The following is a 24,968-nucleotide window of genomic DNA, read 5'->3' as shown; positions in this document are numbered from 1 at the left end:
GCCAGCCAGGGTGTTGGAAAAGCAACCAAACAGCCTCCGTGACTAACCTAGGCCTGTGTTTTCTGAGCCCTCATTCTCCTATTCTCTACCTGGAGGGACTCTTACAGCGCTCTTTTTGTTTGTTTTGAGACGGAGTCTCCCCATGGAGTGCTGGCTGGCTTGGAGCTCACTAGGCAGACTATCCCCCTGCCTCTGGCTTCTGAATGCTGGGACGACTACAGGTATGTAGTACCATTCCCAGAATTCAACTACTTTTTTTAAAAAATGTATATGGGTGTTTTGCCTGCACATGTGTGAGTGCACCACATGAGGTCACTGGGTCCCTAGAACTAGGGGTACAGATGGTTGTAAGCAACCATGTCAGTGCTGAAAACTGCACGTGGATCCTCTGCGGAGAGTAGCCATCTCTCCAACCTCTTCAATCGCTATTTTTAAAACTCCAAGATGGTTAATCTCAGTAGTTTACGTTTCTTTTAGCACAGGTCTCCAGCTGGGGTTACAGCTATGGAGAACCTCCCTTGGTTTGGGAGTTTGTACTGTAGTTCTATGTCAAGGTGGTACTGAGTGGAGTTCATGCCCCATCTTTTTATTGTGTGTAGCTCCCCTGGTCATCTGGCAACCATGCTTTTCAGGAGGTACAAAACTAAAAGGCTGCAGCCAGATGCAAGTGACCAAGGGGGCCCAGAGACATACAAGCTTTGCTATGGTCAACCAGCAAACCAAGGGCAGGGGTGAAGCCAGCATTCTGGATCCCAGCTCCCACGTTTCTGGTGACTCAGATACCAGAGTCAATTGGCAAGTGAGATCTTTCTGTTCAGACTTCAGGGTCACCTTAAGCTCATTTGTTCAATATTTTAATTAGGTTTTATGGCAGTGGGTTAATAAAACTTTACAATAGACTTTTGTGTGGCAAATAGTAAAAACAGAAATTTATTTTCTGGGGTTGGAGAGAAAGTTCAAGAAAAACTCAATGTCAATGTCATTTGAAAGGGGCTGAGTAACTTTTACATCTTGGGGTTCTTGCCAAGATTTATACAGTCATCTTAGGTAAACTCCACAGTAACACAGTAAACATTCAAATTCCAGTTTCATTCAGACATGTAAAAAACAGGCATTCAAAGTGTACCATGCCAGCGTGTACGGCAGGGATGTTTTATAGATGAGGCTGTGATTTGATGCTAGTTTTATCATAATTCAAGGCCAACACATACTTCTCAATACATAGCTATGGTGAAATTGCCATAAATAAATACTATGTCGAAGTCTTCCTTGAAACTGTTGCAGCTTTTTTGTTTTTGAAATTGAAATTCTTTAGTTGCATTAAAAACTAAAGGCAACCAAAGGCAATCCTGCTGAGCTGCTGGCAGACACTGAGCACTTCACACGCCTGTTCGCTACTCAGCCTTCTCAGAGTTCAGCTTTAAAGTGCTTACACTACTCTATGGGGAAAAGGCATCTATCCTGACCATTTTGTTATTCCAGTCATTTCATGATTTGCTTTTGTTTAAATCCTGACTTGTACTACTACTTATATCCTTGGATGCCTGACTCACAGCGGGGCTGCGAGGGGGAGGGCTGAGCTTGGTTACAGGTGGCATGTGAAACAGGATAGAGAGAGCAGAGTAGAACCCATTCCAGCTCCCCCGGGATTCTCTGTGGACCCCTCAGGTGCAGGTTGTAGGTCCTACCCTCAGTGTCTCCTCAGGTCCTGGGTAGTTCTCACATAGGGCCGAGCCCGCCCTTGAGAAGAACCATTCAGCAAGCCTAGAAGTGTTAAGTCACATAATCCCTTTCTTCCCACGGAGTTCTTTTGGTTGTGTTTGTCACAGCAATGGAGAGGAAATCAGAACAGGAACTATTTTTGTTCATCTTCTAAAATGTCCATAAATGTTAATTAAAAAAATGTTAAAGGTCAGAAGGAGGCAAATACATTCTCTGTCTCAGTTCCTATTCTAAGGTACTGTTCTGTCCTGCTGGGTATGGCTTCTATGGACACTAAAAAGTAGGCAAGAAGAAATTTCTCCATCCATTATGTGAGGTCATGTGCATTCCAGCTGGGATGTCCTCACTGCAAACTGTCAGCACAGATGAGCTAAGGCAGCAGATGGTCATCCTAGACAAGGAGAATTGTTCTCTCTGCTGAGGTGGAAGGAGCTCACCAGGGCCTGTGCTGTCTCCACAGGCTAACTCTCTGGGCCTCCTTGAAAGTGTGAGAGCAAATGTCTGGCACCCGATGGAGAAGTTCTCAGAAGATACAATCAGCCCCACTGGGCTTCGAAGGCCAGAGGCAGGATGGAACTGTCATGGTGAAGCTGCGGCTGGGAGATAGTGTAGGGGTGTGCTGTTTGAACCTGAGCTCCATCCCCAGAACCCGGAGTTTTTCACTGCTTAAAGCCAGGTGTGTTGGCACCCACTTGTAATCCCAGGACAGGGGAGGGACAGACAAGCAAGCTGCTGGAGCTGGCTGCCTGGTTAGTCCAGGCTACAGAGGGAAGAAACACAGCTGAAATGTGTGTAGTACTTGTCGCTCAGGCAGGGCAGGATGACACTCTCCATGTGTGGTCCTATCTGGACATCCCAGATGCTCTAAGGGATACCAGTGTTGGCCTCATCTTGATGATGATGTTACTCCAGTCAGAAGACACCAGCACCTGACCAGGATTCTTGCCCTGTTCTCACCTGCTGCAGGAAGAGCTGTAATCGTGAAGCAGGAAGTAAGCAGAGGTAAGGGAGAAAGTGTCTCTGAGGGAAAGCATGGGCTTTATTGGGTAAGTTTTCCAAGGCCCAGAGAGGACAGGGATTGAGCTCTTAGGAAAAAAAGGAAGCTCTCTGCAGACAGTGAGAGTCTTGCTCTGTGAGGGTCATTTGACTTCAATTCTTCTGATTTAAGAATCAAGCACACAGCTATCTCTCTGGGATATTTTGTAGAAGTGTGTAGATATAAGTTCAAACTGTGGTAACCTACTTGATAAGCTAATCTTGTCTCTTACCCATTGATGGCTGAAGAGAAGGCACAACCAGAGAACCAGCCCTTCTGTTCTTTTACGGTGCTGGTGAGAAAGCCTAGGTCATGCGTCCAAGGCAAGTACTCTGCCATTGAGCTGCAGCCCCGGTGAGCATTCTCATTTTTCATGGACTCTGCTTTCCTACCATGAAGCTCTGCTGGCTACTATTACACAGTATCTGCATGCTTGGAAATTCAGGGAACTATAAGGAAGCATGACACAGATGGAAGAGCTATGTCCTCACCTCACAAAACATGGGCAACTTTTTGGCAAAATCCACCACTCTGGTGATTGCTGGTGTGATGATCTTTGTAAAATGGCTGAAGGCTTCCAGGTCAACCTTGCCACCTTCTGGGGCATTCACGATGGGTGCTTGTCCGATGTCTTCTGGCTGAGGAGGAGAAGGGAGAACAGTTTCAGCAGAGCTGAAGAAACCTTGGTTTAGCACAGCCCTCCTTTGGGGCGGGGAGATGGGTTGTCACTTCTGGTTCCCCTGTGTTGACAAAGTAGATAGCTTTCCACATCATGTGTGTCTTTTGAGCAAACATGTATGCCTTGGCCATTGCTTTATTAGGCCTCCAGGGACAATGCTCACAGGATTGTTGAGGGAAAGGAGGAGGGGGAAAGAGAGGGAAAAGAGCAAGAAGGGGAAGGAAGAGGTAGAGGAGGAAGGAGAGGGCTAGGGATATGGCACATGGGTTCATACTTAGGCCTGTGGTGAGAAGCCTAGGCCACTGGTGGGCATACTCAGAGCACTGTGTGTTCTGGGGCATGTTGGGGAAGTGAGCGCAGTGTGGACAGCAATGGAGGCACACATCTGGTGAGCTAACGACAAACTCCCTAGAGTTTGTTCACATTCTTGCTTCTGATGCTGCAGGGAGCTCAAGGCTCCTTCTTCTTGGGCCCTGTGGACTCCAGTCTGAGGTGCTCTCAGCTGAGCACGGAGGGGCCGGCCTCTCAGGCCACTGTAGGGAATTGAGCTGTATAAGCCAGACGAGCCTTAGGGCAGGGTGGGACATCTGCTTATCTTTAATGTCCCCAGAGTTCTTTGCTGTTTACTTACTCAAACAACCCACAGCAGTGATGCTCAGAGTATACAATGAAGTGGCTGTCTCTTGGAGGATGTCCTCAGGCCCTCTCTGGACCTGATTGTTCAGAATCACGGTCTCAGTCTGGCCCCAGGTGACTTGTATATGATAGACTTCCCCACATCCACAAGCCACCTGCCCTCAGTGTGCATTCTGTCACTTCCTCTAGGGTATCTCGTACTGTCCCTGTACTTCTTGTGAGGATAAGCCTCTCTACTGCCATTTTTTTTTTGTCACCATGATATTAATAACCACCGTTTATGTGTGGCTTAACAGCACACTGATGCCAGCCTCCACTTCTCTATCCCATGAGGCTCACAGAAGTTTAGACCTTTGGAAAAGTCCAAGAGCAGACAAGAGAAGCAGATCTTTAACACCTGTCCACTTTATGTTGCCTGGAAACAGATGGTCTCTCCAAGCATCTCCTAGGAGTTATGAATGTCACCAAAGACATCAGAGACTAATGGTTGTGGGATGGCAGGCATCTCTGCCTAAAGCTACAGTGAACAGATTAGAATAAGACCTGGTTTCTCCAAGATAGCCTGTGCTGGGGGTGGGGAGTGGGTGGCAGTGAGTGGAGCAGAATTAACCCTCACCATTTGTTGAACAGTCACAAGGACAATGTCCATTGTTCATGACAAGACTATGTGGCCCCAGTCTTCGCTGTGTTCTAGATTTCCAGGCCTTACCCCTTGCGTGTGGATTCAGAGCCAGGTGGAATTAGAGACTCTGTCTTTCTACAGAGGTTGTGGGATGTGCTGCTGCTGGTAGCCTGGGGCTCCTCTGAGGATGCCAGGTGTCAGTGAGCAAATTAGCTTGGTGTGTTGCAGCAACCATCTTTCCCCCCACATCCTGTCCAGGGTCACATCTCACAGGACAGCAGATAATTCTTACCCTCAAGTTGTCAGTATATAAGGAGCCACAGGAACAGCCAGGCCTGCAAGCCTGGGACAAAAGTCTAAGAATGTGTGTGTTTACAGAAAATGCAGGCAGTCCTGACTTCTTTGAAATTATCCATATGTCCGTCCGTCTGTGTTTTTTTAAATTTCATTTTATTGCTTTAGTGGTAGTGAATGGATGGAGTCTGGGGTTCTGCCATGTTTTCATAATAAATGTGCTATCTAGAGTAAACAATGGCATGGCCTTTCTGCACACAGATGGGATAGATAGAATGATGATGGGTACAATTCCTATCTCACTATCACTCATTGTATGAGCTAAGGGAAAATGCACATCAACCCTATTTTGGGGGCCACTGTTCCCTGCATCGTGAGCATATTCTTGCTGGCTTATATAACTTCTTACCCTGAACAGAAGGCTGCTCTTCTCTCCCTGTCTTCTTCACAACCCTGTTAGGAAGATCAGCTGCTAAAATGAGCATGGCCACATATTAACAAGGCAGGGTATCTGAGTTACAGATGGTTTTGGGCACCATGTGGTGCTGGGGATCGAGTCTAGACCCCTGGAACAGCTGCCATTATAGTAAGGGAAGATGGGTGATAGGCAAGAAAAAGAATTCACTGAAAAACTCCAATTTGTGATAACCCTGTCACTACAGTACAGCTTATCTTGTGAGACATTGTTCACCCCTATAATCTCAGCATCTAGAGTGAAATCTGGCTCATAGTATTTACTTGACATGTGCTGGCAAGGAAATGTATGAACAAGCATACTGTCTTCCTCCCTTCATCCAAAGGCCTAGTAGACAGCAGGCAAAATCACAAAGGCTTAGCATGTTTCCTTTGAGAAATCTATACCTTTGATGAGTGACTATAAAACTATGAAAAATAAGAGTAACAGAAGCAGAGTGGTGAGGGCTTTGACCTGAATAATGGCCAGGAGGCAGCTGTCTGTGGAGTGGAAGAAGGAGGAACATTTAAGGTACAGGGAGAAGCCAGTAGTTGTGTTTGAATGTAAAGTGCTTCTCATGTGTTCACATGCACAAACATTTGCTGGGATGCTGTTTGAGAAAGCTGTGTAACCCTTAGGAAGTGGAGTCTGGAGGAAGTAACCCCCTGGCTAGTAACCCACCAGGTTTCATGACCAAACCCCCACTCCCCGTCCCCTTTCAGCTCCCTGTGTGCTGAAGCCAGGTTCAAGCTGCTCCCTCTTCTACTGCCGTGCCTTCTTGCCCATTGTGCTGGCTAGTTTTGATGTCAACCTAATGCAAGCTGGGAAAGGAGAGAACCTCAAATGAGAAAATGTCTTCATAAGATTTGGCTTTAGGGCATTTTTCTTTTCTTTTCTTTTTTATTAATATTAGTTACAGTTTGTTAACTTTGTATCCCAGCTGTATCCTGCTCCCTCTTTCCCTCCCAATCCCACCCTCCCACCCTCATCTGCTCTCTGCCCCTTTCCAAGTCCACTGATAGGGGAGAACCTCCTCCCCTTTCATCTGATACTGGTTTATCAGGTATCTTCAGGACTGGCTGCAAAGTCCTCATCTGAGGCATAGCAGGGCTGCTCCTCCCTTGGGGGTGGGGGAGGTCAAAGAGCCCGTAGGCCATTTTTCTTAATTAGAGATCAATGTGGGAAAGCCCAGCTCATTGAAGGTGGTGCTATCCCTGGGCTAGAGGTCATGGGTCCTATAAGAAAGCAGGCTGAGCAAGACATGTGGAGCAGGCCAGTAAGCAGCATTCCTCCATGGCCTCTGCATCAGCTCCTGCCCCCAGGATCCTGCCCTGATTTCTCTCAGTGATGGACTGTTACCTGAAAGTATAAGCTGAAACAAACCCTTTCCTCCTTGAAGCTACTTCTTGTCAGGGACTCGGTCAAAACCACAAGAAGAGTAACTAATACACCAGTGCAAAGTTCTGGGGGCAGAGAAGACGCCCAGTGGGTAGAGGCTGACAGAGAAGACACCCAGTGGGTAGAGGCTGACAGAGAAGACAGCCCAGTGGGCAGAGGCTGACACAGAAGCAACATGCTGGGCCCCCTGGACCTCAGAAGGAGAGAAACATCTAAATACAAACCATGTTCACTGAAGGGCTACAAACAGGAAAGAAGCTTGCTGAGGTATGTGGCTGTTGGAATACGAAAGGGATGAACTAGAGAAAGAAGCTGCAGGTGACAGCAGCGGTTCCGGCAGGCTGAGGTGGGCTGGACCATGGGCTTACAGTGAAACAGACAGAAGAGGAGAACCTAGGAAGAGGCACTGGGGGTAGGCTCAGGAACTCAGAGTGGCCTGCCTCCTCTGGGCAGTAGGGACAGAGACATACAGAAATGGGGTTCAGGTGTGGTACCAGTCTCCACTTAGTACTGAGGAGGCCGGAGTTACACAGACCTCTGCCAGCTGGCTTACTGTGCTGATGTTTCCTTAGTATTGTTTGAGGTAAGTGGGAAGTGTGGCCAGCTGGACTTGTTTCAAATGGCTTGCTGAAAGCCAAGGGCGTCTTAGCTTAGACTGGAAGCTCTCTGGCACTGAAAGAGTGGGATTTGGCCAGGTGGAGGAGTCCTTCTCTGTTCAGCAGATGTCTGCACACACCATTGCAAAGCAATGTAGAAGGACCCTGATACACCCAGGGCCTTAGGGCCTGCACTTATACTTCCTGGGACAAATGGGATAAGATCAGGGTGAGAGTGGTAAGGGGTAGAGATGAAGCATGGAGTATGAGATGCCAGGCACTTCTGTGTCCTTTACAGTGACTAGTTTTACACCATTTGAGATGGTCACAAGGCAAATGAACTGTAGGAGGGTTGACATAACTTACTCAAGGTCACACAATTAGGAAGGATTAGACCCAGGCTATCTGTTCCCTCTGCCTGTTTCTGAAGTGGTGATAATTTGGATAATTTGGGGTCATGGATTGTGCCCGGACCTGACCACAGAGACTACATGGACCTATCTGAACTGTCAGTCTGTGCCCCTCTGACACTGTCCCAGTTGAGAATGTGGACATCAGGCAGTGTCTTTGGTGTGGGAGAAATATGGGAAGGTCTGCCCTGACTCCAAAGGTCACATTTCATTCTTATACAGAAAGCCTCTAGCTGCACCATGTCGTGAACCAGCGAGAAGAGTGGAAAGGCATCACCACATGATGATGACAATGCGGGTAGCAGGCTGTAGTGGGCAAGGGTTTTGTGCCAACATCTTCCTGCCACTGAGAGGGTAGAAACAAACCTCCCCCCTCTGCTTTCATAACAGTGGCTTCATTGTTGAAAGCATTTCTGTAACCTCGGAGACGGAAGCAGATTGAAGAAAAGCATGAAAAACCATGATTTAAATGCTTTGGATGTGGTTTGACAGGGTGGCTTTAGGTTCATCATGAAATGACATGGATTTTTCAAAAGCTCCTCATATGCCAAATGTGCTCATTTTCTCTGAAGAAAATACAAATCTCAGAAACAAATGAAACTGCCATCTCTTTTTCTGACTTGGCTGGATTCTGTTCTTAGGGGATGAACAATGAAGTAGCTTCTTTTTGGGACCAGGCACTTATTCCTGATGAAAGGATAGGTGCGGCTTCCACGACAGCATATTCTCAATCCTTCATGGCCACTGTACTATTAAAGTCACAGCTTCTTCACATCCTTGTCCAGGACACAGTGGAATATCAGCATGTAAGAATCAATGAAATTGTATGCAGCGTTCTAAACGCAAAGAGGAGACTCAAAGAGGAGCTGTGTAAGAAACACAAACCCTAAAATGTCCCTTCTGTTTATGGAAAACTTTTGGTACACGGTTACTGTTTTAGTTTGCTTTCTGTTGCTGTGGTGAAATGTTCCTACCAAAAGCAACTTAGGGGATAAAAGGGCTTAAACTTCCTTGTCTCAGCCTCTCATGGAGGGGTGCCAGGGCAAGAACTCAAGCAAGAGCTTTCTTATACAGCCCAGGAACAGCATTCTAGGGAATGGGTTAGCCCACAGTGGACATCCCTTCCTGCATCAATCAACAATGAAGACCGTTCTTTCCAGATACACCCACAGGTCAATCTGATTGAGGTAATTCCTCAGTCGAGGCTTCTCCTCTCGGGTGACTCTAGGCTGTGTTAAGCTGACAGTTAAGGATAACTAGGACAGAACTGTTAGCTGTGCTGTTTTTAAGATTTCTCGACATACTTGAGGAAAAACTTCACTACTTAAAAGAGTGAGACTTTAGAGACTACCACAGAGGGCCTCTGAAATCTCTACCCAGCAGGGTATTAAAGCAGATGCTGAGACTCATAGCCAAACTTTGGGCAGAGTGCAGGGAATTTTATGAAAGAAGTGGGAGACAGAAAGACCTAGAAGGGACAAGAGCTCCACAAGGAGATCAACAGAACCAAAACATCTGGGCCCAGGGGTCTTTTCTGAGACTGATACTCCAACCAAGAACCATGCATGGAGATAACCTAGAACCCCTGCACAGATGTAGCCATGGAAGCTCAGTCTCCAAGTGAGTTCCCTAGTAAGGGAATCAGGAGCTGTCTCTGACATGAACACAGTGGCCTGCTCTTTGATCACCTCCTCTTGAGAGGGGAGCAGCCTTACCAGGCCACAGAGGAAGACAATGCAGCCAGTCCTGATGAAACCTGATAGGCTAGGGTCAGATGGAAGGGGAGGAGGACCTCCACCATCAGTGGACTGGGGAAGGGGCATGGGAGGAGATAACGGAAGGAGGGCAGGATTTGGAGGGGGCGAGGGTAGGGGCTACAGCTGGGATACAAAGTGAATAAATTGTAATAAATAAATAATTATATTAAAAAGAATGTGATCTTCATTCTGAGCACAAATAACCAGAGTACTCCTTTGCAAATATGCAAACTGGCTGTGGTCCAGGGCTTAACTGTACTGTCTGTGAGGATGTAACAGTGGAACCATTACATTCAGCTTCAAAGTTTATTGAGTTATGTTCTAGTTTGCTATTGCTGTGTAACAAATTTCTCTAAAACATAGCAGCTTAAAACAATTTTTAAATTCTCTTTTGGTGTGTCGGGGGTTAGTGGCACAGCTAAGAACCCTTTTAATATTTTTTCTTTCTTTATGGTAGTAGGGATTGAACCCAGGGCCTCACATAAAGTGCTCAACCATTGCATAACGTCTCAGCTTCCTAGGGCTGGGGTTACAAATACAAGCTACCATCCCTAGCCTCTTATGTGATGATGATGATGACGATGATGATGGTGAAGCTATAGCAGTTGTTTTACTCCTTTAAGAGACACAAGTGGGAGATTCCAAGCTTTTTTTTTTATTGCCAGGAGTGGAATCCAGAGCCTTGTGTATCTGGGCAAGGTGTCTGTCACAATGCTGCTGTCCTAGCACCTGTAAAGTTTCTTATGACTAAGAAAAGACTAAGAAGCCACTTAAGCATCTCTTCTGCTAAAAGCCACTTTTTAAAGGTGTCCTTGTGGACTACCTGAAATCAGAATGCAGCACCAGGCCTGGCAGTGGCCCACATGTCTGAGGAGAGGTTGTAGTTAGGCCTGTTGGCATGCTGGACTCTGTTGAGATGGTCCAGATACAGGGTTAGTATTGGCCAGCTGATCCAGAATTAGTGCAATTTAATTTCCAGATAGATACACCAGAGTGGGCCAAAGGTGGAGCAGGACACTGCCCTCTAAAGACCTCTGTTAGTTTGGAGAGGTAGTGAGGCTTCATGGGCGACAGGCAGGAGGAGCCCAGGCACTGGCACTGGTTGTACCTGCTCCCCCAATTTCTAGCACAATATAGCTGTGGGGGTCCCTGCAGGCTCCCCACATCTCTCTCCTGTAAATGGAGGTGTTCTCTGATTCTGCCAATAGGGAGTGAAGAGTGGGGAGGGAAGCATTTAGACTTGAATGTAACATATCATAAGCATTCCTTCAGTGTTTGGTGACTTTTCTACAGGCCATTAACAAAGCACTGGTGACATGTGACAGTATTTGTTTATGGTGAAGATGAGAGGATTTGTTCTAGGGCAGGCAGATAGATTATGCATAGCCATTTCTTTCCAAAACTTTCTTTATGAGTGTTATATGACTTTTGGCTTGGTTTGTCTAACTGTAAAATGGGGATAGCAATTCCAGAAACTTTGGAGCACAAGGAAGTCTAGATGAGAAATGGATGGGAAGAGCTTTACCTAAAACATCCAGGAAGAACAAAGATCTGAAAAGGTCTGCTTTGTCTTTATACTTTCACCACTGCTATGCTCTTATTCCCTGGCTCCTAGACTCAAGCTTTTATTTTCAGATAAACATTTTGGCTTTGGGAGATAAAAATTTAAATCTGAGGTTCAGGTCCTTGCTCCTAGATATTCCGATGAAGGGGGCACACGTGGACATTCCAAGAAAGCTGAGTATAACACTGGGCGTTCCGAGGGCAGAAGGCTGGGAGAAGGGTAAGCCAACAGATAGCAGCCCTGGCCTCAGGAACAGGAAAAGCACCTGAGGCCAGAGGCCTGCGAAGCTGCTCTGTGGTCCAGTGAATGGGCACTGTGCCAGTAGCCTCGGCACCACACGCCCCTCCAACCCCAGCCTGCCTCCCGCTGGCATGACTGCAGAAACCTTACCAGAAATTTCCGCTTCTGCTTCCAGTGGCTGCCCTGGGCATTAGTGGCCACATGGGCCTCGGTGACTGTTTTGATGAGCTCCCACTCCTCATCCGTGGGCTCTGGCTTGTGCCCAATTGATTTCTGCAGCTCCTCCCGCCGCCTTTTCTCACGGTTCTCCTCTATCAGCTTCCGCTTGGCTAGCCTCTTGCTGTCATCCAGCACCACTGAGAGATAGAAGGGTGAGAGGGACCCACGGTAATCCAGAGCTTGGAGCACGCTGTAGGCTCTGAGCCTCGTGTCATGCTGTGCACATTCTCCCTTCCACAGCAAACTACCTCTGATTAACCATTGTCCGGTATGAGCCCAGAGCCAAACTCCCAGTGCCCAGGCCAAGTCTCCAAAATGGAGCTTTGAAGGAATCTGGGCACCAGGAACTCAACTCTGTAGAAGGCAGTAGCTAAAATCAGACTAAAGTAGAGAAGCTTAAAAATCACACTAGCTGGAAAATCAGTTGGGCAGCCAGCTGCATTTACTCCTTGGGTTTTTGTCCTTTCAGTTAGGGAAGTCTTCTGGAGTAGTGATGGGAGGGAAAGGGTTCTTCCTGACTCCTCTAAAGGTAGACTGGGATGTGGCTGTGACTCTCCTGGGCCTCACAGGTAGGCCTTTGCAAGTCTTTGTGTCTGGTCTATCCTCAATGGTAGATAAAGAACCTTGGCTTGGCAGCTAGAGAGACTTGGGTTTGAATCTGGACACTACCAATTTCTAGCTATGTGACTTCTAAGCAAGTTTATTAGGTTCTCTGAGCTTTCATAGTTCTCTTTATGAGATGGGATCAATAATATCCATGCACAATGGCAATAACGCTAAGTATTCAGTAAATATAGTCATGTTTTACCATTTGTGCAAAAGGGAACAAGAAACCTTTCTGTGGTTAGTTTCCAAATGAGATCATTTCACTAGACTTGTAGTAAAATTGAAAGACTCAGATTTCATTTTACTTGATGATGATGATGATGAGTGTGTGTGTGTGTGTGTGTGTGTGTGTGTGTGTGCAGGTGTACATACATACTTGTGAAGGTCAGAGGATAACTGTGGAGTTGGTATTCTCCTTTGGTCATGTAGGTTCTGAATATCAACAAACTTATGTGGTAAGTGCCTCTTCCTGCCATGCCATCTTTTCATCTTGTTATTTTACCTAAAATATGTGTGTGTGTGTGTGTGTGTGTGTACGTGTGTGCATGTGTTTGGTGGTGGGTAGTGAACCTTTGTGTACACGTGAGGAGGCCAGGGAAGTATGCCAGGTGTTTTCTTCAATCCCTCATCCCTGTTTTGAGACAGGGTTGCTCCCGGAACCAGAAGCTTGCAGTTTTGGCTAAGCTCTTGGCCAGTGAGATTCCCAGAATGTATCTGTTTCCACCCTCGACCCTGGAGTTACAGGCACATGTGGCCATGGCCAGCTTTCATGTGTGTGCTGGAGCTTAGAACTCAGGTCTTTTTGCTTTCACAACAAGCACTCCTACCCGTGAGCTATCTGCCCATCCCCAAGGCTTGGGTTTTAGATGACCTCAGACAGTACCTAGTCCATCTTCCTCTCTTCACAGAGGAAGGATCAGAGATCACGACTTCCCTAAAGTCACATCAAGTTCATGGCAGAGACCCAGGAAGACCCAGGACTCCTGCCACCACACCCTACAACTCACGTGTGCCGTGTGAAGAGCAGATGTATAGAAAAAGAGAAGCAAGGTACACAGTTAATTCATAAGCAATCCCAGATTATCTCATGAGGATTGAACCATGTGAGTGGGAAATATGGAGGGTCTTTGTGAGGTAACTTTGGTCTACTTCCTACTTCTACTTCCTCAATGCTGAAGCCCATTGCTCAAAGGCTTCCAGCAGTCCACACTATTGCATTTGACATGCATTAAAGATGGAATCCTGGATGGGCCTGGAGAGGAGGTGGGGTTTCTCAGTCAGGATTCCTGATGTCACATACTTGGAGGTCTGGTAATTGAGCAGAGGCATCCCTTTCTTATTCCATCTTGCTTTTTACTTACTTGTTGAATTTACTTGCTGTGTGTGTGTGTGTGTGTGTGTGTGTGTGTGTGTGTGTGTGTGTGATGTTATACCCCCAGCACCGTCACGGACATCCTGTGAGAGTCATTTTTCTCCTCCCATCATTGGACTGAGTTTACACTGCCAGGCTTGGTGGCAAGTGCCTCTAACTGCTGAATATTTGTCCCTGAGCAGAGGTTTTTCTATTGAGAAACCTGGAGCTTTTGAAATGTCTCACAAGCAAGAAAAAGACCTCAAAAACTTTTTAACTTTAATTTTTATTTATTTATTTTTTGAGGTTTCTCTGTACGATAGAGCCTTGGCTGTCCTGGACTCAGTTTGTAGACCAGGTAACCTTGAACTCACAGAGATCTGCCTGCCTCTGCCTCCCAAGTGCTGGGATCAAAGGCGTGTACCACCATGCCTGGCAACCTCAAAATTTTTATCCAAACTGTTTGAGCATGTTTAACCCTATAACTACTCATATCTTAAACTTAATGAAAGAATGAAATGGCTATTTAAATAACAGTGATTTGGGATAGTGACATGTAAGTATGTGGTTTTGAGCTAATCATATTCACATCCTGGTCAGAAAAGGGCCCAATCCTTTAGAGGTAAAGATGTCCTGGGCCTGAGGCATAGATGGATAGTATTTCCAGCCAGATACCTTAACAGATCTCTTTAAACTCTCCATAACATTTTCCTCTATGAGGAAATTATGGATATAAAAAATTCTCTCAGGGAGAACATTATTTACGGTTCTAATATAAACTAGGATTATTTCTTCTTATATCAGGAAAATTCCCATTGCCTTTGTTTTTCTTTCCCGTGCTTTCCTTTTTCCTTTAAAACTCATGATTGAAATGTCTGATGTACAATCATGAGGCTGTGGAAGTCATCCTTACTGATTTCAGGCAGAGGGGAGGTTGCATATTCTGAATGAGATGGTTCTTTTTTAAAAATTTTTATTAATTACAGTTTATTCACTTTGTATCTCATCTGTAGCTCCCTCCCTTCTTCCCTCACAACCCCACGCTCCCTACCTCTTCTCCACCCATGCCCCTCCCCCAGTCCACTGATAGGGGAGATCTTCCTCTCAGTCCTTCTGATCATAGTCTATCAGGTCTCATCAGGAGCGGCTGCATTGTCTTCCTCTGTGGCCTGGTAAGGCTGCTTCCCCCTCAGGGGGAGGTGATCAAAGAGCAGGCCAATCAGTTCATGCCAGAGACAGTCTCTGTGATTGTTCTTTTTATGATTAATTAAGGTGACTGGTATAAGTCCCTGGTTCAGGGTTGGAAGGAGAGACACCAGGACTAATCTCACTGACATATGCTATGGCCCTTAGAAAACTGGGTAGTATCGTTTTAGTTAATTTTTTGGGGGGCTAAAAATACAACAAGCTATCAACAGTGCAATGATTCATGTGGGAACATTCAACTTCGAATTCTTCAAAAATTCTTGAACATGATGTTTTCTGCTAGGACTACATCTCTAAAACTGTTTACCAAATTAATTTATTTCTGGTTTTGAAAACCCAAGGCCTGGTCTATAAGCTTCTCAGCACGTGGAGCCGGTGTGTGAGATGTGTCCATGCCACACAGATGAGCCTTCTCATTTGCATTATAGCACGAATCAGGCTTGCGAATAGGCTCCCTTTCAGACACACACAGGGATGGTGTAACTACTCCTCCTCACATCATCTGGATGCTTTGGAAGTTGGGAACTGATTAGTCAGGAAGAAGAAAGCCAGTGGGTCCTTCTTCCCCTATGGCAAGGTTGGATGCGGGGAGGGAGAGGTGTGTGAGAGAAACAGACTCTGTCAGCAAAGGTTCCTGCTTTTTTTGTTGATCTTGAACCAAACCCTTCTCCCAGTCAACATTTTGCAATATCAAGCAAATGAAGAGCATCTACTTACAGTCTGTTGCCATGCCAACATAGATGCATTTCTTAAAGCGACATTCCTGGCACTGGTTGCGAGTGACTTTGTCTATGATGCATTTTCCTTCATATTTACAGGAATAAGATGGATGGAGACTTTTCTGAATGGTTCTTCTAAAGAAACCCTAAATGAGAAAGACCCAAAACAATAGGTTCATATTTTCTGAAACTAAATGAGTCTGGAGTTTGTGTCTACCAAAGAATATGAGAAAACTGTTCTGCTGTTAGCCTGGGAAGTGGCTTCCACCTTTATACCCTCAAATAGAGGATGGTGGAGCCAAGTGAATCCAAGGAGCTGAGGGAGGATTCACAGGGCTGCAGCGTCTACACTATTGTGGCATTTACTCAGGGAAATGAAGCTAATGGGCAATCTGGTGTTTGCCTTTATTTTTCTATACGTTAAATGGTATAACCTTTATTTCATATGGTGTCAAAACTATGCTGCCAAGTCAATGAAGAGTTTTACTACTTTATCCTAAAATAGAAGAGAAGGATACTTGATTGAAAGTTTTCTTATTTAAAGGATAAGATACACTTGTAGGAATATTTCTTTAAGAAACCTATTACTATGTACATGAATATATATATGTATATATATATACATACATACATATACATATCAAGAACATCTTAAATGGTTTGATGACTAAATATGTCTTTATTGATTTCATTTAGAGATTTCATTTAATTCTTATTTGACTCGTATGATGGCTATGCTCTTTACCAAAAGCATGTTCCATCCTGACACAAGAATACTTGCTCAACTATGTTCATTGTGGCTTTATTCATAATACATAGAACTGGAATCAATCTAGAAGAATGGATAAAGAAAATATGGTACATTTACACAACAGAGTATTACTCAGCAGTTAAAAAATATGATATGAAATTTGCAGGCAAATGGAAGGAACTAGAAAATAATCATCCTGATCATCCTGAGTGAGGTAACCCTGACTCAGAAAAATAAATATGGCATGAACTCACTTATAAGTGGATATTAGCTGTTAAATAATGGATAATAATGCTACAACCCACAGACCCAGAGAGGTTAGGTAAAAAGGAGAGTTCTAAGGAGGTTGCATAGAGCTCCCTGGGAAGAGAAAATAGAATAGATTTTGCTGGTGGATTGGGCGTGGATGGGGACAGAAGAGGGAGGGATTAGGTGAGGCTGGGGAGAGATGGAGGCAAAGAATGCAAGGAGAGACAGCTGGAATCGGGGCACGTGGGGGAGTGATGTGGACACCTAGTGCTGTAGAAACATCCTGGAATCTGAGGATGACTCTAGTGAGAATTCCTAGTCATGGAGAATTCGGATCCAAATTGGCCTTCCTTTGTAGCCAGGCACAGCTTCCAGTGGCAGAATTGGGTTGTATTCCGTTGGGCTGCTGGCTGAGGGGGTCCTGTCAGGATCCCTAAAGAACCCTAAAGATTTTCATTCTCTGAAAACTCAGCAGGGGTGGAATTTGGGCATGGTTGGGGACAACATCTGCACAGCTCACTGAATGTAGAGAGGTCGAGCTGGTGCTGGCACAGAGCCTACATCACTATATTCTAGTTTCTTTGGCATGAAAAGTACTCTTCGAGCTACAGAAAGACAAATCTGGACACCAACCCAGCCATAAACCCCCCCCCCCCCAACTACAATCTGTCCTGTCTGCAAGATGTGCTGGGGACATGGTGGCACAGAACTTTTGGGAGTGGCCAACCAATGTTTGGTTTACCTTGAGGCCCACTCCATGCCCTACACTACCTGAATGGCCAGGAGGCGGAGAATGGATAACCCAGAGCCCTAAGGTAAACGTGACTGGAAAATAAACCAATGAAATGATTCCTAATGACACTCTGCTGTACCTACAGATTGGCTGCTTGTCCAGGTGTCACCAGAGAGGCTTTCTCTGGCAGCAGATGGGAGCAAATACAGTGACCTACAGCCAGACATTATGCAGAGACAGAGAGAGAGAGAGAGAGAGAGAGAGAGAGAGAGAGAGAGAGTAAATTGGAGGTTTCCACTGGGTCTCTCCCTTAGGAAATCAAGGAACCCCGTGGAACAGGAGGAGGAGTTAGAGGAGTTAGAAGAGGTGGAGAATACCAGAATTTAGTCAATATCCAAATTGACTAAGCAGGGCTCATATGGGCTCACAGAGACTGAAGCGGCAAGCACAGAGCCTGCATGGGTCTGCACCAGGTCTTTGTGTTGTGGCTGCTAAGCTGGTGTTTTTGTGGGACTCCTAACTGTGGGAACGGATGCATCTATGGCTCTTTGCCTGCTCTGGAGACTTTTTTTTTTGTCCTTTTGGGTTGTCTTGTCCAGCCTCAATATGAGGTCTTTTGGTTTGTCTTGTTGAATCTTGTTTTACCTTTTGGTGGTCCTCTTTTGGAAGCATGCTCTTCTCTAGAAAGGAAACTGTGGGAAGGGAATCTGAGGGAGAGGGAAGGTATGGGAGAGCTCGCAGGAGCAGAGGAAAGGGAAATGTGGTGGGAGTGAGATATATTTTATTAGAGAAGTATATTTTCAAAAAGTTGAAGAAGAAGAAGAAGAAGAAGAAGAAGAAGAAGAAGAAGAAGAAGAAAGAATATAGAAGAAAAAAGATGGTCACAACCAACTCCCTCAACCTTTGAAACAGTAAGACTTGAAGAACAGAAAATCGAGTTTGGGACTTTTATTTGTAAAACCTTCTTTTCCTTCGGTATCTTAGCATGAGTTCAACAGGCGTCCTCTTTTCTGAAGACCATTATTTGATTCTAGATTTGACTGATTTACCTAACTTTCTCAAGACTATTTATTTATTTTGATACAGGGTCTTGCTATGTAGCCGAGGCTGGCCTGTAATGGAACTTTCTATATAATCTAGGCTGGATTTGTCTCAACCTCTCAGGTTCTAGGATTTAGGAATTTACACCAGGCCTTAAAGGTATTGTACTAGGAGAATGGACGCCACGCCGCCCGTGTCCCCCATCAACATGGAAGACCAGGAGCGCATCAAAGTGGAGCGAAAGCGGCTGCGGAACAGGCTGGCGGCCACCAAGTGCCGGAAGCGGAAGCTGGAGCGCATCGCGCGCCTGGAGGACAAGGTGAAGATGCTCAAGGCCGAGAACGCGGGGCTGTCGAGTACGGCCCGGCGTCCTGCGGGAGCAAGTGGCCCAGCTCAAGCAGAAGGTCATGACCCACGTCAGCAACGGCTGCCAGCTGCTGCTGGGGGTCAAGGGACACGCCTTCTGAGCGCGCCCCTCACACGGACACCCCGGCCTGGGAGGCTGGGCGCCCGCCCCCGCCGGGTGAGGGGGCAGGCCGCGGGCCCTCCCCGGAGGCCTGGGGCGCTGCGCGCACACATTGGACTCCAGCCCGCCCGCGCCCGGCCCTTTCACCTCGACGTTTACATGGCTCCCTTCCGGCGTATTTTGTATGGTTTTTTTTTTTTCTGGAGTGAGACTGAATTCATATTGAATATAATATATTTGTGTATTTAACAGAGAGGGGAGAAGGGGGCTATCGCGGCGGAGCTGGCCCCGCCGCCTGGTACTCAGCCTGCCGGGACACTGGGGAGGGACCTCCGCCCCCTGCCCTCCCCCTCTGCACAGTACTGTGGAGAAGAAACACGCACTTCGTGTCTAGAGTCTATTTTAAGATGTGTTTGTGTGTGTGTGTTTGACTTTTTATTGAATCTATTTAAGTAAAAAAAAAAAAAAAATTGTCTTTATTAAAAAAAAAAAAAAAAAAAGGTATTGTACTAGAACCTTTGTGGACATGATTCCTGGCCACTGTAGTCTGAATGACAGGAACTAACAAAGGCAGTGGGTGCTGACTGTGAGGGGCACGGACAGTTCTACAGATGCATTTGGCACCCTCTGCCCACAGTTTTACTAGGAAGGTATTATTTAGTGTCACTGTTATAAGGATTACAAAGCTATGCCTCAATGGGTTCAATCAGTGCCCCAGATAACAACCCAGTAGTACTCCATATTTTTTTCTCCTGAAACAGGGTATTGCTATGTGATCAGAGCTTGCTTGGAAGCTCTGGATCCAAAAAGTCCTGGATGTCCTTGAAGTTGTAACCCTTCTGATACAGTCCCTCAGATGCTGGGATTTCAGATTCCAAATATGTGCCACAATATGCGTTCACACTCCACGTCTTATTTCCTAACTGTTCACCTGATATAGATGGTTATGCTATATTATTTATATAAGCAGATATTATAAAAAGTTTTTTCTCACTTATCCTCAAAACTTTCATTGACTCTAATGCACACCTTTTAAAAGAGGTCTTTGCTTACACTCAGAGGGGCCTCTCACTCTTTTAGAGAAATACCAGCTGCTCTAGAGGTTGTCTGCTTTTGTCACATCATTTAATTTTTTTGGCTTGGACAAAAAAAGAGAGCCCAGGGTTGTGGACACATGTCTACCTGCATAGCCTTCACTCAGACAAAGCTCTGTGGTTTTAAGGAATATGATTTGCTTTTCAAAATCACATTCTAACAGACAAACTCACTGCATCCGGGGTTTGTGTTCTTAAACGTGTACATGCCTCTGAGTGACATGTTGCTATAGGGCCAGGAACCACACACAAGCAGCTGTCTGAGACATCAGCCATGTTTTCCTAGGTGCAGAATCTGCCCAGAGGGCCATGTCACAGCATGACTCTAGAACAAAATGCAAGTTTCCATGTGGCTTTCCCAGAAGGCAGAGGGGACAAAAGAAACCCAGCCATTTCTTACAAGATGGATAGTATACACTGGGAAAGGGGCAGGATAGCACCCCATTCTGGAGGAAGCCATGTTTACCTAGAGTCCAACCAAGGAGGGTGCGGGCCACTGCTGAGGAGGAATGCTGATAGACCCTTTTCAGCCTCACACTGGATGCCCAGGGAGACCACAGCAGGCCAGGGTAAGCACGTCGTACTCGACTGAGGGAAGGTCATGTGTGTATGCTGTGTGCCCTTGAATGGAATGAGAGAACTTACGCTTCTCAAGAAGACAATTGCAGTGGCTTGCTGCACTGCTTCCTGCACCACCTCCTTTGAGCCTGCCTCTGGTGACTTTGTAGACCAAATCCCTTTTCTAATCTATGGCCAAGCCTCTTTGACACATGGCGTGACATTTAGGTAAGTGTAAGGATGACAGGTCTCTTAATCTTAGAAAGTGGTGAAAATTAGCTCCTGGAGATAAAGATAAGACATTTACTCAAAGAATCGTTTTAGGGTTAAGGGGTGCAGCCCAGTGGCATGTATATGCTGAACATTCATGAAGTTCTGAGTTCAATCCCCAGCAGCAACACCAACACCCCATCAGGTCTTGTGAGCTGACAAATGAGACTTCTTGGAATAAATAAGGACATGTTTCATTGACTTGTACTCGAACAGGGAACTCGCCCTTATAACCTACAGCAGACATGCTTCTGTCCTCAGGGAAGAGCCAGATTTACTTCTTAATGGTCTCACGTGATTGACCAGCCAGATATAAGGGCCTCTATGCAGCCAGATGTGGTGACACATGATTCTAATCCCAACACTCCGGGCAGATCTCTGAGTTTGAGGCCAGCCATGGTGTACATAGTGAGTTCCAGAATAGCCAAGGTTATACAGACAAACCCTCTTTCAAAACAACAACACCACACACACAAACACTCACACACAGAGACACACAAAGGACTTTTATGTTACTATCCATCCTACTTAGCTGTCATTTAGCTTTATCATCTTGCCATCGAGTCAACTAGAGGAGTCACAATTGTGTTATTGCCCAGATAATTTTGCCCTGTGAGTGTGTCTGTGAGGGACTGTCTTGCTTTAATTGATATAGTTGGGCTTAGCTCACTGTAGGTGGAACTGCTCTCTGGCTAGGTGGTCCTGGGTTGTGTAAGAAAGCTAGCTAAGGATGCCCAAGCCAGCAAATAGCCTTCCTTCATGCTTCTGCTTCAAGTAGAAGCCTGCCCGGACTCCTTCAACAGTCCTTTCATGCTCTGTGACCTGCAAGCATAAGCCAAATCTTTTTCTCCCACAAGTTTGTTAGTTTTATCACAGCAAAAAGCATGAAACTAGAGTATTATTTCAGTTCAGTATTTAGAGGAAATATTGTTACATTTTGGGCCTTTCTTTGAAAACAGTTTGTTGTAGGCCAACACCAACCTTCTTGCTACAAAAAGCGAAGTGTGCAACAAGTTACATATCACAGCAGAGTTAAAAACGTCACAGTCTTTCTGCTGCTGGGACAGTACAGATTCTGTCTGTATTATTCACTGTTGGTGGGAACAAACTGTGAGGTGCGGCCTTTTTTTATCTCTTGACACTCTTGAAAATGATGTTACATTTGAAAACCTCTTTCTCCATTTTCCAAGTTGCTTCTTTATCACATTAGGGACACTTTTGGTCTCTGGGTTCCTCTCTGGGTCTATGGTGGAGGTAACCTACAAACAGGATCTGATCTGACACAGGCATAGAGGCACCGAGCTATGCTATTTGATGCTTCCAGTTAGCTTTCCAAAAGATTTATTTTAAACTGTGTGTGCATGCCTGTGCATATGTGTGTGTGTGTGTGTATGCCTGGGTGTTCACGTGTGCTTGTGTTTAACCCACGTGGGCAGGTGCCCTCAGAGGTCAGGAGAAGACTTTGAAGCAGCTGGAGCTATAGGCAGTTGTGAACTGCTGGAGGTCGGTCGTGGAAACTCAGGTTCCCTGGTGGAGCAGGAATTCCTCTTAATCATCTAGCCATCTCTTTAGCTCCTATAGATATGATATTTCTTTTAAGAAAATCTCAGCTGGGTCAGGTCCCTCAATACCTACTAGTCTTGGGAGAGGCTGGTTGACTTTAGTGAGGCAGGGTAAGGGGTAAAAAGGCTCGAGTCTCCCTCCATTAGGGAAGTTGCTGGAAATGTGTTCTATCATAGACACAGTCTTTAGAATCACTTTGGGGACTTAGGAGTTACACTAACTTTTCATTATATTTTCTCTCAATTCAAATTTTATGATACTGTTGTGAAAGAATGCTTTTACAACAGTACAGACACACAATATTGTAATGTTTCTTAAGTAGCTGGAATTACAGGCCTGAAGCACCAGGCCTTGCTAGGCTTATTCCTTTCAAATGAAACAATAAAAGCCTGCCTCAGGAGCTGGTCCAAAAATCTCCTGATTAATAGACAGCTAAGACTTGCAACTAACTTTTTAACCTTATTTTCAAAGAAGGAACACAACTTTTAGCTCAGTTTTGTCATGTTAAAATTCCGTATCAAAAGAATCTTGGAGAAGGGGAGTCTCTGGCTTCACACACATTCCAGCTGAAGGTGAGGCTGAAGAGGCTCCAGGAGCTCGGAAAGGACCCTGCAGGCTGCCCTGTAGAGATGCGGCAGTGCCCCCCAGCTGTGCAGGAGGCAGGGACTCGCATGGAAAGTCTCCCACCAGGGAAGTGGTGTGACTTGAAACAACTGTGGGTCTTAAAGGTGAGGGCAGGAAGAAAGCCAGGGAGGGTGGGAGGAAGAGCAGGAAAAAGAAGGGAAGAGGAAGTTTTGTTTTGCTTTTTTAAATTAATTCAAGTTTTACTGTAAACTTTACAGGAAATAAAAAGTCCGTTTCTAGTTTCTAATAATCCCCATCTACACAGTGTCAGCTGCAAGGTACCACAGTGGGCTGAGCTTCCCGTGTTTATTTTCTAACCCAGGTTGATGGACCAAAAGATCCATAATGCTTATCTTCATTTTGATGATTAAGACTGTAAGCAGACAGATGTGAACAAACCAGTTTGTTTTTGTCAAGAATCTCCTGGCAGAGACCTCAGATGGCTCAGTTGGGAAGGCACCAGATTGAATCTGGAGGTCCATGGTTTAAATCTAAGGTTCTTCTTCTTCTTTGGGATGGAGAGATGGCTCAGTGGTTAAGAGCACTGACTGCTCTTAACTCCAAAGGTCCTGAGTTCAATTCCCAGCAACCACAACCATCTATAACGAGATCCTGTGCCCTCTTCTGGCATGCAGGCAGAATACTGTATACATAAATAAATCTAAAAAAAAAAAAAAAATCTCCTGTTTTGTGGAGCACAAAATTACCTGATGGCAATCTGACTTCATTTATTACAGGCTCTGCAGAAAGCCACTTTGAATAAATGCTGGAACATAATTGAGTTTAGTTGCTTCAAAGATTCTGCCTAATGGAACCCTAAGAAGGGGGTATACTCATGTAGACTCACAGCAGAAACAGCCGTGCGGCAAGCTCCATCTCCTCAGACATTGCACAGAAAATGGGAGGAGAAACAGTGAAGCATCGGACTGACTGTATATTAAAAAAAAAATGCTTTAAAGCTCAAAGTAATGCTATTAATTTATTTTTGTTAGCTGTCCTTTTGTTTTAAAAACACAAGAAATCAAACACCACGCTATTGCAAAATTTCATTTAGTTATTCATGATTTAGGAAAAAAGATTTAGATCTTGAGCACATCAGAAATAAAGAGGACCACTGGACCTCTGGATGGCCAGAGGCCGTGAATGTTGGAATTTGTCTTTTGATAGTGATTTCTAGTGGCTCTCCGGGAGGGGCCTGGTGCTGCGTTAGGGCCTGTGCTAGGGACCTTGGCACTTACCTTGCAGCCTTCACAGGTGATGCAGCGGTAGTGGTACCCTGTGGCCTTGTCCCCACACACTACACAGAGCTCATCCTTGTCTAAATAGCTGGGGATGTACCCTGCAAAGGACAAAAAGGAAGGTGAAGAGACAGCATCACGCACAAGCAGAGACCTCAGAAGCTAAGGTTGCCCGACCAGATTGATTTGCTCAGAGGTGGTAACCACAGGAAATGCTCAATAGAGCCTAACAGCACCCAGCCTAACAACAGCCTGTCTTAAACACAGGGGCTGGGATGGAGGCGGGACCCTGCCTGCTGTGGGGCATCCTGTAAGCAGAGTGTGGGAGTCCTTGAGTCATGATGAGAGGCAGAGATTTGAGGCCACAGCTGCACGGGTATGGAACACTCTCCTTTACAAAGCTTATTTCACAGCTTGCCCTAAGACCCTGTCCTTTCTCAAGTCAAGAGAGCAGGCAATGAAGAAACCTTGTTTGCTACACTAGTCAAGTACTTCCCAGGCCAAAACAATAGCTTTAAGGGCTCGAGTGAGCCTCCCTTACGCTCTCACTAGGAACAAAGAACAGAGACTGAAATCCAGCACTCTAACACCTGGTGGCAGGAATGATTTGTGCTACTTCCCCCTAAAAACAGAGAGCTTGAGAGGAATGCACAAGTGCATCTGAAACAGGTTGGCAAATAGATACACAGCCTAACACTGCTGGGTGGAATGAAAGGTTCATTTTGAAGGAAAGAAAACCTAACCAAAGTCACCCCCTTTGGTACTGTGTTGGTGGATCAAACTCTCTGGGCTCAGAAGGCTCAGGCTAAAAACCCCCAGAAGCAGCCTTCTTCCTGCCCCTGCTTGTTTCTTCCTGTTCATGTGGAGGCCAT

General features: G+C 45.7%; 1 protein-coding gene across 9 annotated transcripts in view; it reads right to left on the bottom strand.

The window, feature by feature from the left end:
• Thrb (thyroid hormone receptor beta) overlaps positions 1-24,968 on the bottom strand; it is a 351,830-nt gene that overhangs the window by 7,589 nt on the left and 319,273 nt on the right. For all 9 annotated transcript variants that reach the window (XM_055599083.1, XM_055599084.1, XM_055599086.1 and 6 more), the window contains 4 exons: positions 24,097-24,197; positions 15,508-15,655; positions 11,559-11,764; positions 3,250-3,396 (listed from right to left, as the gene is read on the bottom strand). In XM_055599083.1, coding sequence (XP_055455058.1) covers positions 3,250-3,396; positions 11,559-11,764; positions 15,508-15,655; positions 24,097-24,197 — 602 coding nt within the window. The remainder of the gene's footprint in view (positions 1-3,249; positions 3,397-11,558; positions 11,765-15,507; positions 15,656-24,096; positions 24,198-24,968) is intronic.

The sequence above is a fragment of the Psammomys obesus genome, unplaced genomic scaffold, assembly GCF_907164565.1.
Source record: "Psammomys obesus unplaced genomic scaffold, mPsaObe1.curated_primary_1811, whole genome shotgun sequence".
Classification (NCBI taxonomy): domain Eukaryota; kingdom Metazoa; phylum Chordata; class Mammalia; order Rodentia; family Muridae; genus Psammomys; species Psammomys obesus.
This window is presented reverse-complemented; position numbering and strand designations above follow the sequence as displayed.